Genomic DNA, 13,770 nt, shown 5'->3' with positions numbered 1-13,770 from the left:
GAATACCTTAATGTTGCACCCTTCAATATTATCAGGAGTAATTGATGAGTATGCACCTTGCACATAAGCAGCACAACAGCCAAGTGAGTTGGAGCATTCCTCATCTCAGCCTTAATCCCAAGGTCGTTTAATGAGCTTCCTAGCTTCAGTAAGGAGTTAAACCTAAACCTCTCCCAGTCAAAAGTCCAGCAATCTCACCAGTACATTGTACATCATTACCAAGAAATTTCAGCTGTTATCTGGAGTCAAGCTGCCCTATTTGGTGCAATATTCCCCATTACAGTCTGGCCATATCCACCCTTGCTGCTGAGGTGGGTGCCATGCCTGTAGCAATCTTAAGCCAAAAAAGCTGACAATTTGCATTTTTAAATTGCATTTTTGATTGCAGCACTTGTGTTTTAGTGTAAAACTGAAACAAAAAGGATGCTTCCCCACCCACTCTTAGTGAAGTGGTCAGAAGTAGCTGCATCAGCTACCCAGCGCCTTTCCTAAGTGTACAATGTTTCTGTGCCTCCCATACTGTGCTTCAGCAGCTGCTGTGCCTTGCCCAGTCTCCTCCCTCCAGGACCAACCTGATGCCTGTTTAGTCTCTTAACGTATGAAAGGATGAGGCATAGGGAGGGAAGATGGACAGTAAATCTCACTGACACAGCCCAAAAATGGTTGGCAGTAGCTCCCAGTTTTCCCCTGCTAGATGAGGGAAGGGATTAAAGTGTCCCTCTTACACACCAGTCCATTTCCCCACTGTCTCCACCGCTGTTGCCCTTAGGAATTCCAAGCGCCCCTTTGCTTGCTCAGACAAGCATTCTTATTTAAAGAAACCCCCCTGGGCAAGAAAGCTGCAGCAGAGCTCCAAACAAGGCGCTCCAGCACTTGGCCACCTGGCCAGAGGACTTCGGTTCTGAGGACAAGCACCTTTATTTGTGGGTCTCGAGTGCGGCTGCAGACACTTCTTATTGGGATACGGCTGTTTTGTCAAGCATTAGATAGCAAACCCATCCTAGCAGGGACTCTTGCGACACCTGAAAGTCCTCCCCACCACTAGGTGCCTCATTAGTTCTTTGCCAGCATGTGCTGGACAGACCAGCACTGCAATTGTGTTCCATGCTGGAAAAAAAGCACTAGCCAGGTCTCTCTCTGAGTTGGTCTCTCTCCACCTGGTGCCTTCAATCCGGTGTTTTGGTCTACAATCCCCAGTATTCCTAACCATCGGCTCTGCTGGTTTGGGCTGGTGGGAGGTGAAGTACAAAACCTCCTGAAGTCACCAAGTTGAGGGAGGCTGTTCTAATGTAAAACGAAAACCAGAGAACAGCAATATCAAGGTTTGCCCTCATCGTGGCAGAGGTATTGTGTGGGTTATCGGTACTGACTCCCATGAGTGGTGGATGTCAGTTTTGGAGATAAAAGGGCTAGTTCGTGTAGAAGCAACGGGCCTCATGAACTACAGAGTTCTCAAGACTGCAGACTAATGCCTTAATCTGGCAGCTCGTTGCCTGTCTGGAACACTTGTACTGCCACTAGATCAAGTCCTCTGGGCCATTAACAAAACTTGGAAATCAACAAAATACTAATTCTGTCCAGTAATGTAAGCATCCGTTTTAAAGCAATGGGCTGGATCTGGATTGGGGTGTGTGCAGCCTTGCTGGTGGAAGCGAGCTGCCAGATGCCCTCCAGCCCTCTGAACATTGCAAGGGTCACCGGGGGTCCTGCTGAATGGAGTCAATTGTGAGGGTGCAGGAAGAGGAACGCCAAGGAGTTCCTCTGCCAACGGAAAATGGATCCTGGATTTAAACCACTGTCTTGACAGTATTGAGCAACTAACAGAACTCATATGAAAACCAGCCTCAAAAGCAACCAAAGGGAAAGACAATTAGTGTGGAGTTCTAAAATGGACTAAAATGCACTAACAGCTTATGAAAATAAAAAGGTCTTTACTTCTTGTGAACATGGGGTCCAGGGAGTCTCTGGAGAAGGAATTTCATTACTGGGGTGCCACAAACAAGATCCTCTTGCAAGCATCTGTCCACAGCACCTCGTGATGCAGGGGCTGGAGATGACCTGAAATATCATTGCCTTGTCTTCAAGCCATAGAAATCTGGCTAGTCTCCTGCAAAAGCATTTGCTTTGGCTCCTGCAGGCACCATTTCTTCCTCTTATCTTAGAAGACATCAACTGCAGTTTTCCTTCTGCAAAATGCTTCCTTCAGCACTATTAACAGAAGCTGCTTATTCTTGTCTTAAACCTCCACTCCTTCAGTGAAGGGACTTCTCTTGGTGTGTTCTTTTCCATGTGACAAGCTGGCTTCGTGCCCATTTCCAGTGTCCCCCCTTGGCTAGTAACCCAATCTTGTATTTATTAAGAAGTTAATAAATTCTTGAGGGAGACCTTCTAAGTCACAACTCTCAATCTTAGAGGAATGCCCTAAGTGGCCATTTTTGGACAACTTCCCAGCTACCTTCTGCTTGTGTTTAAAAACAAAACAAAACATACTAACATCTTCTACTTTGAAGGAGCAACAGAAAATGAAACCCTCAAAGAGCAGAGAGTTAAGGACAGGAGCCTCCAACCCAAACCTCTTAAGGTAAGTGTCAACCTTGAGTGGAAGAGGCATACAGGGATTTAGACCAGAATGAGCAAAAGGTCCAGGAGTTTGAGGCTTCAATTCCAGCCTGACCAATGGTTAAACATGTGGTGATCTCTTTGTTGCCCACCCGAAGAAAAGAGCAGAGATTGGCCTGAAAGGTGAATTTCCATTAAAAAAATAAATAAACCAGCGGCTTAGAGCAGCTTTCCCCAAGCTGGTGCCCTACAGATGTCTGGACCACTTCTTTCATAATCCCTCCCCCACTACCATGGCCAATGACTTTGCAAAATCTGCTTTGAGCCACTCTGAAGTTGTGGGTGGCCAGCTAGAACACCGAGATGTAACAATCCGAATTTATAGCTCAACTGGAGAGTCGCTGTTTGATACAGCACTACATGCCAAGGAATTAGGGATCTTCAACGGAAAGCTCCACCTCTTACCATCCTCAGAGTAGTACATGCGTGTTACTAAGTGGCCAAGAGCATAAGGAACCATGCGGACAAAATAATGATTGGTGGAAGTTTTCATAAACATGTTTCTGTTCCATCTTTCAGTGTTAACTGAAAAGAATTATCTCTGAAAAACAGTTATCCAAGAGCTGTTTTTTCCCTTTCTTCCTTTCCCTTTCCTTGATCAGGTCCCTGTTTGCTGGGGCTCAACAATGCTATCCTTCCTCGGTTATGCCAACACTGGCATGCAGTGATAGCTTTGGTTTTACTTTGGTGCCCACTGCCGCACTTCAGGCATGAAACGCGTGGAGCACGTGCACGTCCAGAGAGAACAGTCTCCCATTCATAAACAGCCTCTGTTTCCCCACCACTAGTTCTGTAACTTTTCTTGTCACAAAAAAGGATGGAGAGGAACAGCTGCACAAAGCCTTTTGATGGATTTTCACGTTTCAGCCCTTAAGTAGGCCATTAATGTTTGAATGTTATTTTTGATTGGAAACCACCTTGAAAACTTTAGAGTGTAAAGAGTAGAGCACAAACTATCAAATACCTGGGAAAAATGAACTTAGCTGTGGTTACAAAGGCAGCCAACGTACAGAGGGAGGTTGGGGAACCTGTGACCCTTTGGCCTACAGCTCCTATCATCCTTCACCATTGGTGTGCTGTTAATGAGGACTCATAAAAGCTGTATCAAAACATTTGGAGGGCCAGCCGTTGCTACCCAGAGAGACCAGAGTATGTGGGAACGAGGACACTGCAAGGGAAGATCGAGTGGGAACTAAGTGAGCCTCGTGTGTGTGGAAACCAAACATTGCAGAAAGAACCAGTGGAATCCAAGAGGATCCAGGGTATCGAGACATATGGGGCGCTTGCTAAAGGAAGTGGAATCTGATGGGATCAAGGAATGGAGCAGAGTGAAGAGTGAAGTAGGAGCCTGGATGTTAATGAGTGACTTCTCCTCCTCAGCAGTTTTTCTACCCTACTGCACAGTTTTTCCACCCCCGCTCATCTCGCTGAGGCAGCACCTTCTTGTCCCACGGCCACACTCACCGTTCCTGTACTTCTGGCTTGCCCCCAGACACTGTGGGGCAGGCGCCAGATGCTGCTTTCCCCGAGGTGCTGTAGTGTGACCTTCAGACGGAGCCGGCGGCATGCTGAACTGCAGGGCTCACTTGTTGCGCCGCCAGATAGTAGCCCTCTGGGGCCCCCCGGCTGCCGCCCAGAAATCCTCGGCCCCCCAGGCTGCAGCAAAGAAGCCTGCAACTCCACACCCATCCTTGAACTTGGACGATGGGAAGGTTTTCCGCCTCAAGAGCAACTGGGAGCTCACTCGGGGACTGCTGGTGTTCCTGCTCTGCTCCTCTCCGCGGCTGGTCCAGAAAGCACCTGTGGTGAGACAAGGAGGCCCTGAGTCCTGGCCCACAACCCGCCCAGCCCAGTCCACCTCAGTCAGCCCCTGCCGGCTCAAGGGTACCCCGTTGGGCTTGGATGGGACTGTGGGCACTGCGAGAGCCAGGCTGCAAACGCAGACTTGGGGTGCTGGGTTTGACGGTCGTGCTGGAATGGGGCAGCTCTGCAGCTGGTAGCATGGATTGCTCATGTTGCTTCTCGTTGTGGAGTCGGAGGCTTTTGCGTTCCTCCTGTTGTGTAGGGTCCTTTGCATCTGCTGCAAAGTTGTGCCCGGCTGGCACCACTGCTAGCAGAGTAGGGGTCTTGGGAGCAAGGTGGGAGGGGTCGCCGATCCCTACCTGCAAAAGGTGCCTTGTGGCATGTTCAGGGCTAGGAGGTGCAGGGCCCCCAAAGGTTTCGGAGGTGCCTTGGGCAAGGCACCCCGAATGGGCCCCTCCACCAGCACGCCTGCCTTCTCAGCACCGGTGCCGCCAGTGGCTCTTGCCCCACCTTCTCTCTTGCGTCCTGTCCTTGCCGCCTCTGGCTTGCTTGGGAGGTAACGGGCCAAGAACAGAAAGGGTGTGGATTCAGCTCCTGCTTACTGCTGCCGGTGCTGTCCGGATGGATGAAGGAAGGCAGGAAGGAGCAGGCTGCAAAGCTGAGGAGCCGGAGATGGCCTGGGGCCATTCACAAGGCCCCTGCTTGGCGTGCATTTGACCAAGCCATGCTTACTCTCCATGGCCATCCTTGCACAGATGTTTACTGTGACAATGGTTTCTGCAGATGTGTCAGAGGCCGAAAGTACACAGTCAGCTGGCAGATGCAAAATTTCTGTCTCCATCAATCTACCAGCTTTTAAGGCGTCCTGAGTCACTCTCCAAATGTGTTTGCTGTAACCATTGATCCGGGCTCCACTTTGGGAATTTGTCCCCAAACCCTGTAATTTCTCTCTGTTCCCAAGCTCCTTTCCATCTCCAGACGAGTTTTGGGCCGCCGGCTGTGGAACTCCGTACTCCGTCTTACACTCTATGGACAGTTTGTGGCAGGCGAGACTCACAAAGAGATCAAGGGCACATTGCAACGGCTTCAGGACTTGGGGGTCCGCCCCCTCCTTGCCGTTCCCATAGAAGAAGATGTGGGGGAGGCAAAGGAAGGGTGAGTAGAAAGAGACGGGACAGGGTTGGGACCACTGAATGTCATGTAAAGTACTGAGGGTGGAAGGGAGGAGAATACTCTGGGCCTGCAAGAGTTCAGATCTTCTGAATAAGGATAATTACAGAGTGGGTTGCCTGGAATATTGTACTATTACACTCTATCCAGGATTTAGATACATCTTGTTAGAAAACTTTGAGTCAATGCTTGAATCATGGGGATGGGGAATCCTCTCTCCCAAACTAGGTTGTTCCACTTGGGTTTTGATTTTAGAAGGCTGTGAGGAGGCGTGATTTGGCAAGTCTGAAGACAGAACTAGCAAAGGAGGGGGGAGAGCTTCAGTTCTGGGGACCAATTCTGTCTCCCTCTGGCTCCCAGTCTTGCCCTCTGGGGTTCCCCAAAAGCTCAGCTCACCCCTTCCCCCAACCATTGACTACTTGGTGGATCTTCCTTGAGAACACCTCTCCTGCCACGGCGTAGTTACTCATAGTGATTGTGTCGCATACCATTTCTTGGTAGAAAGGTTGGGTATCAGTCTGATACACAAATAAAAATAAACACAGGCTTTACACACACACACAAAGCTGCCATCTTTGCATGCTGGCTTCACCCACGTGTCTTTGGCTCTGTCCCACCCACCCCGAGCTGAAAGACATTCAGCCCTCTTGGGTCGCACAAGCCTTCTCATGCGCCCAGACGGCTCCGTGCAGAATTCAAGCATCGCTTCCTACCACTGTGGTTTCACAGCTTACCAAGAAGGCTGGATGAGTCATGCTTCCTTTCTATCTGGGTCTGGGACAGGGAGCGGGTGGTGGGGTGTGCGCCTATTCTTGTTAACAGGGGAGTCCTGATTCACACCTCTTGTGGCAACATGCAAAACGCTCTTTTCATGACCGGGGTTTTGGTTTCAGGAAGTGGTGACTGGGGCCACTTTAAAGGTAGAAGGAGGTTTGTTGCTCTTAAAGTGGAGAGATACACACACATATATGTATGATACACACACACACACACGCACGCACGTATTACAACAGGCAAATTCAGAACTGCAGATGCGGTTTAGCAAGCAAAAGATGAATCCACCTTCCTGCTTTGGACAGTATTCATTTATCTGAAGTATATTTATGGCACTCCCCAGCCAGAAAGACTCCCAGAGTATTTATGTATAATGTATGGTGAAAAGATTGGACAGAGAAGTCCGGGCCTTATTGCCGCTTCCCTGCTCCTACCTGGCCAGAGGAGAGAAGGGTCACGCTCGCCCTCGGCTCCAGCCCCACCAGCCTTCCGCCTGTGATACTCCCCCAGCAGAGCACACCTGTGCAAAAGCAAGCCTTGGCAGGTCCCTGCCAGTGAGCAATGGGTGACCCTCCAGATGTTTTAAGCTGGGGCTATCAACCCAAGCTAGCGAGGCCAGTGGGGAGGATTATGGGAACTGTAGGCCAAACTCTCTCCCCTCTGCCTGCCCCTGCCCGACCGCCTTGGGAGGGGGAGCAAAAGGAGGGCAGCAGAAGCGGGTGCTTGGAGGTCATCAGAGGGCTGGGGGTGCTGCTTGCCCTGCACTGAGGAGGGGTCTTCTCTGCCCTGACAAGGGAGAGGTGGTATGACGAGAACGCCAACTCCATGATGACCTGCGTGGATCTGTCCGTGGGGAGCACCACCAACCCCATGATGCAGCTGAAGGTGACGGCACTCATGGCCGCTGAGCTCTGTGTGAGTCTTGTGGGACGGCAGAGGGACTTGGGACCTTCCTTTAACTCCGGAGGAACACTGTGGGTGGAGAGGTATTCTATGGCCGAACTAGGTACCTGTAGATATTGCTCCTATTTCCCATTATAACTATTTGCTTCTCTCTCTCTCTCTCTCGGTTATAAAGTCTATAAAAGAAGGACTGATATTTCTCTGGAAGGCCTTATTTCTTAGGCATTTGATTGAGAAGAGTTAGATCCAGACAGAGAAAATCCTACAATTGCATGATCCATGGTTGCAAAGCTGCAGAATCTGGGTTCATCTGGTGCAGAACATCAAGTTGTTATGGTTGCAGAGTATATGTGGAGGGAGGGAGGGAGGGAGAAGGGGCATAGCAAGACTAAGACCTCACCAGCACATGCAGTAGAATAATGACAAAATGGAGCATATAACTTCATGTGTTTGTTTTTTAACTCTCTGTGAATAAAATCTAGCAATTCAGGGGCAGGGTTCTAGCCCCGCAATTCCCTGATGTGCTAGCTTTCCACTTTCAGTGAGGGTTAAGAGCATGCATGAAATGGCACTGACCTACAATCTAAAAACTTTGATGCTCATTCAACATTCTGTCACTTCATTCTTCTGCATGTGTCGTCCAGGCCTAATTCTGGCTCCATTCTGGGAGTGTTGCTGGGAGTGGAGTTGAGTTATTCTGGTTTTATTTGGAATTTGCTTTTGTTCCTCTCTTCACAGAGGACTATTACTCTGCATTTGCAAAAGCAGGAAGGGATGTCTGACCTGAGCATAGAGAGGCTGGTGTCTGCCATGAAAGGAGAGGTGAGATTCCCCAAGTCTTCCCACCCCCACCCAGTTCTTTCCTGGGTCTCTGCATCTTGGCTAAATATATTTGTTCCCAAGAACACATTTTGATATTTATTCTGTTCTTCCACCACCACCACCACCACCACCACCACCACCACCACCACCAGGAACTGAAGTTTTGCTGCTTGACCGAAGAAGAGAACCAACATTTTCGAAAGTCATTGAGACGGCTCAATTCCGTAGCACAGGTACAAGAAACAATGGTGGTTTCATGAGCCCCTTCAACTGGTTCCAGTTATTATTAAACAACATAGTCTGGGAAGAAAAATGTATTCTCTGGTTCCAATCCTGGACCCACTTCCCTGGGAGTAAGACTCACTGAGCAAAGTGGAAATTGCTTTTGAGTAGGCATACATAATAATTTCTGTTCCATGTTATACCATGCATTGTTAACAACAGATTCACGTGGGGCACAGATAGCTAGGGTTTAATCTGCCCCAGCCATTGTGCTTTTGACACTGACCACGTTTGCATGCAATGACAGTCCAGGGATTGTTTAAACCGTGGTTTGTTGATGCTGAGCAGCAACAAGCAAGAGCACTGCCTCCCTCATCTTTGGCACTTCAATCAACAACTCAGGAACATCTAGTTGTTATGGTGACACCTGAACTGGAAACTCTGGGCTATTTAGATGTTTATCAAGCCAGAGTTAACTCAGCAACGATCTATTGTTGTTTTATGCCATCAAGTCATCTCTGTTTCATGGAGACCTGATGAATGAAAGCCCCCCCAAAATATCCTATCCGTGACATCCCTGCATAGATCTTCTAAATTCAAGGCAGTGGCTTCCTTTACGGAGTCCATCCATCTCATATTTGATCTTCCTTTTCTTCTTCTGCCTTTGACTTTCCCGTGCATGATTGTCTTCTCCAAGGAGTCTTGCCTTCTCAGGATGTGTCCAAAGTGGGTTGTTAATTGAAGGCTGAAGTGACCAGAGTGGAGGAAGCAATGGGCCCCCTCCTCTCACTAGATAACAGCAGTTCCTGAATTAAATAACCCAGGAACTGAAGCTGTTCAGAGGGCTGTTCTTATAGCAATCTGTAGTGAGAACATTCATGCATTTGTAAGCTTCCCAGGGTAACTTCTGCAGGTCAAGCTGCATTTAAAGAAACAGCTACAGAAGCCTGATGAAAAGTTGACAGCTCAGTTTCAAATACATGACAGAGCACCAGAGATTATTTTGTGGATGGTGCAGTTGTGGAGAACTAGGTTTCAGTTCCCTTAGATGAGTGAGCACACCTGGAGACAGAAAGGGCGCCAGTCACAAATAGAAGCCAATGATCCCCTGTAAAAATCCCCATTTGAAACAAGTGACTGTGATAAAAAAACCTCCTCTGGATGCACCCAAGGTCTCTTTTCTGCAATGTGCTTTCTTTTGATGTACACAAGCAGAATATAAGAGAAGGAGAACAGGCTTTTAATACAAGTCAGGAAACCCCTCAGAAAAGAAGTTTGGCGCTCCCGGTTTCTGCCAACTAGAGCAAGAAACTCTGTCTTTGCATATTTGCATGTGCAGTCTAAAATGGTCCGATGGATACACCTTGCAAGTCGTTCAAAAGCAAAGAGAGATCCCTCGCCTTTTAGGAAACCATCACTTAACGATCAGCACACATCCATTAAACATCAGTAATCATGCAGTATTCCCACTGCCAAAGAGGACTTTCTTTGGAACTCCGCTTGAAACCCTCCCTCAGTTTCATGTCTTAGGAAAGATTACTCGAAAATGCTTCTGGGAAGCCGTGTCGTTGTTTGTTGTAGTCTGGAACCTCAGTTATTGTTTTGGAGGACTGGGTGGAACACAGGATAATCCTTCCACTTCTCCAGCACTAGAAAAGTGGATCCGTTCTACCAAATGCTTCTCTTATTTTACTCTCTTCCTCTTCCTCTACAGCATGCGGTAAAAAAGGGTGTCCGTGTTCTAGTGGATGCAGAATACACCTATGTTAACCCTGCCCTGACTCTGGTGACTGTGGCAATGATGGCTACCTGCAACACACAACACCCATGGATCTGGAACACGTATCAGGCGTATCTCAAGGTGGGTCTCCTTCCCAAAATTGCCCTTCTCCTTCTGCCCACCGCACTTCCTGCAAGGGAAATGGCTGGCTCACTGGCGTTAGAGGATTCCTTAGCGCTTAGATGTTCCGTAGCAGCTACATTGCTTTTGACCAGTTCTGTCTTTCTCCAGGACACACTGGAGCGGATGCATCAGGATGCGGCCCTCGCAGACCGCTTGGGTGTGTGTTTTGGAGTGAAACTGGTCAGGGGAGCTTATCTGGAGAAGGAACGGAAGCTGGCAAAGGAAAAAGGATATTCCGATCCCGTCCAACCCACCTGGGAGGCTACCAATGAAAGGTGGGGGCTCTCATTGTTCTGTTCCAGGCTCTGCTGAGTCTGAACCTGAACCGTGGGAATCTCGGTCTGCCCTGGACTGACTCATGCATTCTGCTTGTGCTTATGTGACTAAAACTGCTCCAGCTGTGCACAAAGGAGACGCCTCAGCAGACCCTGGACAGGTCTCTGATCTGCAGAAGGATGAAAAGTCTTAAGATAACGGGTGGTGTGGGGTATTGACAGACTGAAAAGGAAAAAGAGAAAGAAAACAACAAGTGGAAATGGGAGTGGAATGCCCTGGTTGGACAAGGAGAGGATGGCGAGAGACCAAGATAAATAAAGAGGGTAGACAAAATTATCTGGTTAGGTAATTTCCTGGTATATACCAAGCCACTAGTTTAATATGTCTCCAGGACTAAAGAGGAGGCAACGATGAAAAAAATCAAGGATTGCGATCTAGCTGAGGTTAGGTATAAATGCATCAATTGGTGGAAAGCTTGCACTAGCTGTAAAAAGGTAGTCTACAACACAACATTGTGTCGCAGGTTCCCATTATTAAACTTCCTGCTGGGAATCTCCATCCGTGCTGAATGCCTATTCCCTTTTTCTGGGATACAGCTACGAGCGCTGCCTGGATTTCTGCTTGGACCGAGTGCCTCATTCCAAGGGAAAATTTGAGCTGATCGTGGCCACGCACAACGAAGCTTCTGTGATGCACACCGTGCAAAGGTACAAGGGTGCAAACGAGTCATAATGATCTGCCTTTATCTTCCAGAACCTACTCAAGGGTTGCCTCAAATGTCCCTTTCCCCAGGAGCTGTTTCCTCATGCCTCAAAGGGAGGCGTCACTGTACGCTATGCAATTGTGTAGTGGTAAATTTGCAGTCCAAGCTCTCATTGTGTCAGTCACCCTAATTTGGCTCTTGGCCCCAACGGCAGCCCCACTGCAGGCAGCTATGTGTGTATCTAAGTGTCTCTCTGTGTGCCTCTCTATTATCTACAGAAAGATAATCCAGAATCCACAGCTGGACAATATCTTTATTAGGATCAACCCACATTCCATGATAATGTGTGAACTTTCTCAGGAACTCTTCATCAGAATGGGAGGTACTAAAATCAGGGGATGGGAGAAAAATAGCCAAGTTCAACATGTGGCCAGGTGTTCCAGGCATGAGATCCAGCTACACCTGCTCTGTGACAGACATCCAGCACTGCTGAGCCTCTTACCAGGGATAAGTAATCTGTATACATTTCTTTAGAACTGTCCAGCAGTGTAGGCCAGTGTCAATATTATCCTCATGCGATCCACACCGTGGGATGGGTGGGATCAAGCTGAGATACAGAGGCACCTGAGTTGCTTATCGCCAGCCACGGTGAGTTTGTGGCTGAGCTGCAAAGTTAACCCGTCCTGCCGGCTCGTAGCGTCTGCCTGTGCATTGGTTGGCACATATGGAACGTGTTTGCTTTATCCATTTTAAGGATGGCAGAGATGAGCATTGACAAAGGAGCTGGACTGGTGTGCTTCGGGCAGCTGCTGGGCATGTGTGACCAGGTGTCCTTGGCCCTGGGTGAGTGACTGTCCTTGTTGATTGTGCCCTGTCCTCCATCCGTGGTCTACTGGTCCATTAGACATGCAGGCATTCACTGTGGCCGCCCATGCCTCCAAGGAGAATCCCAAAATCCAGGCAGTTGCTTTGATCCATATCAACAAATCACATCCAGCAGTTTTATCTCCACTGGGAACAGAGGGGTTTTTAATGCGCGTGGGTCTTAATTGCCCACTTGATACCAGGTCAGTGAAAAATGTTCTGCATGGCAACGGGATGCAATATATTACTGCAGGGAAAATTAATTTCCCCCCATCTGCTGTGAGATTTGCAGCTGTGCTCAGAACAAGCAGGGAATTCTGAGATGGGTAGCAAAAGACGGCATAATCTCTGCTAATAAGGAAGTGCCAGCGCCACACTCCTGTGAGCCCTGGTTCCACTACACCACTGTCCTCTGGTGCTCTTTTCCTTTTCCTTGCAATATGTTGACCTCCTCTCTCTTTCTTTATTCCTGCCCAAACCTAGGTCAGGCAGGTTACGCCATCTATAAATCTATCCCCTATGGCTCTGTGGAAGAGGTGATCCCCTACCTGACTCGCCGTGCTCACGAGAACCAGAGTGTCCTCCAGGGTATCCGAAAGGAGCGAGATCTGCTACGCTCGGAGCTGCGGAGACGGATCCTGAGGCAGCCTTGAGGGACTCTCAAATATCCCAATAAAGCACGCCTGTTCTTGTTTGCCAAACACATGTAAACAGGTCTCCATGGACCTCCACCCTCACCCTGGGCCACCCCCATGTCACGTTCCGCATGATCTTCAAAAACATCACCCTCTTGAGCGGCTGGGTGTCCGGCATCCCAAACCCTGACACTCACAGGGCTTCATGTCATGAGGCTGTCAACATTAAAATGACAACGATACCATATCACGCCTAGGTAGAGCTTAACCATGTGCCGTAAGGGTAATAGGTAGAGCTAGGACTATGAAGGCCTAAGGAGACAGAAGGAAAAGCAGGTGCGAGGGCCATTTTGGACTGGAGGAAGAGAGTGGCTAACAGGGGCAGAGTTATCTTCGCTGCAACCAGAGATAAGCTTTGTGGAGAACCTTTCACTCTCTTGCCATATTGTTGTTTTTCAGCATGATGGTGTGATACATTTTCAGGTGATCTTCAGGATTCCTCGAAGTGAAGCCTTACTTAATGGCCAGTTGTCAGGATTTGGAGCTCCTTAAAATTCAGGAATGGGAGTATTTGCCCATGTGGGCCAGCAGCCAAGCTGGTTTTTCCGTATACGGTGGTACTTCGGCTCACGAATGCCTCAGTTAATGACTAAATTGGGTCGAGAACAGAAATTTCAGAAAAAAATTGCCGCAGGTCGCAAACTCTGCATCGGGTGACAATTGCGAGCGTGCCCGCCTTCCCTGCACGAGCGTGATCTCAGTCGTGCTGCGGGTGGGGGGAGATGGCTGCGTTTGTGCTGGTGGGGGAGACGGCCACGATCTTTGTTGTTCTTTGTCACTTTGACTGAAATTTTTGTGAGTTAAAAGAAATAGTTGAAGAACGGATTAACCTTATTTACATTGACCCTTATGGGGAAATTTGACTTGGCTCATGACCAATTTGGGTCACGACCAGAGACCTGGGACGAATTAAGTTCGTGAGCCAAGGTACCACTGTACATGTTTACTAGAATATAAATGGGCCATATTCCCAATCCCAAAACATATTTGGGATTTGCATCTGCTTTGTAACATGG

At 48.6% G+C, this 13,770-nt stretch overlaps 1 protein-coding gene across 1 annotated transcript; it reads left to right on the top strand.

Annotated features, from left to right (window-relative positions):
- The first annotated feature begins 4,184 nt into the window (after positions 1–4,184).
- Positions 4,185–12,712, top strand: PRODH2 (proline dehydrogenase 2). Its single transcript, XM_044447724.1, has 10 exons — positions 4,185–4,424; positions 5,384–5,577; positions 7,161–7,281; positions 8,008–8,091; positions 8,244–8,324; positions 10,028–10,174; positions 10,325–10,491; positions 11,089–11,199; positions 11,950–12,038; positions 12,543–12,712. The coding sequence occupies exons 1-10, from the start codon at positions 4,185–4,187 to the stop codon at positions 12,710–12,712; spliced, it is 1,404 nt and encodes a 467-aa protein (XP_044303659.1).
- Positions 12,713–13,770: the final 1,058 nt, after the last annotated feature.

Source organism: Varanus komodoensis, unplaced genomic scaffold, assembly GCF_004798865.1.
Source record: "Varanus komodoensis strain SLA01 unplaced genomic scaffold, ASM479886v1 scaffold53, whole genome shotgun sequence".
NCBI classification, from domain to species: domain Eukaryota; kingdom Metazoa; phylum Chordata; class Lepidosauria; order Squamata; family Varanidae; genus Varanus; species Varanus komodoensis.
The sequence above is the reverse complement of the archived record's forward strand: the minus strand, read 5'-3'. Positions and strand labels throughout refer to the sequence as shown.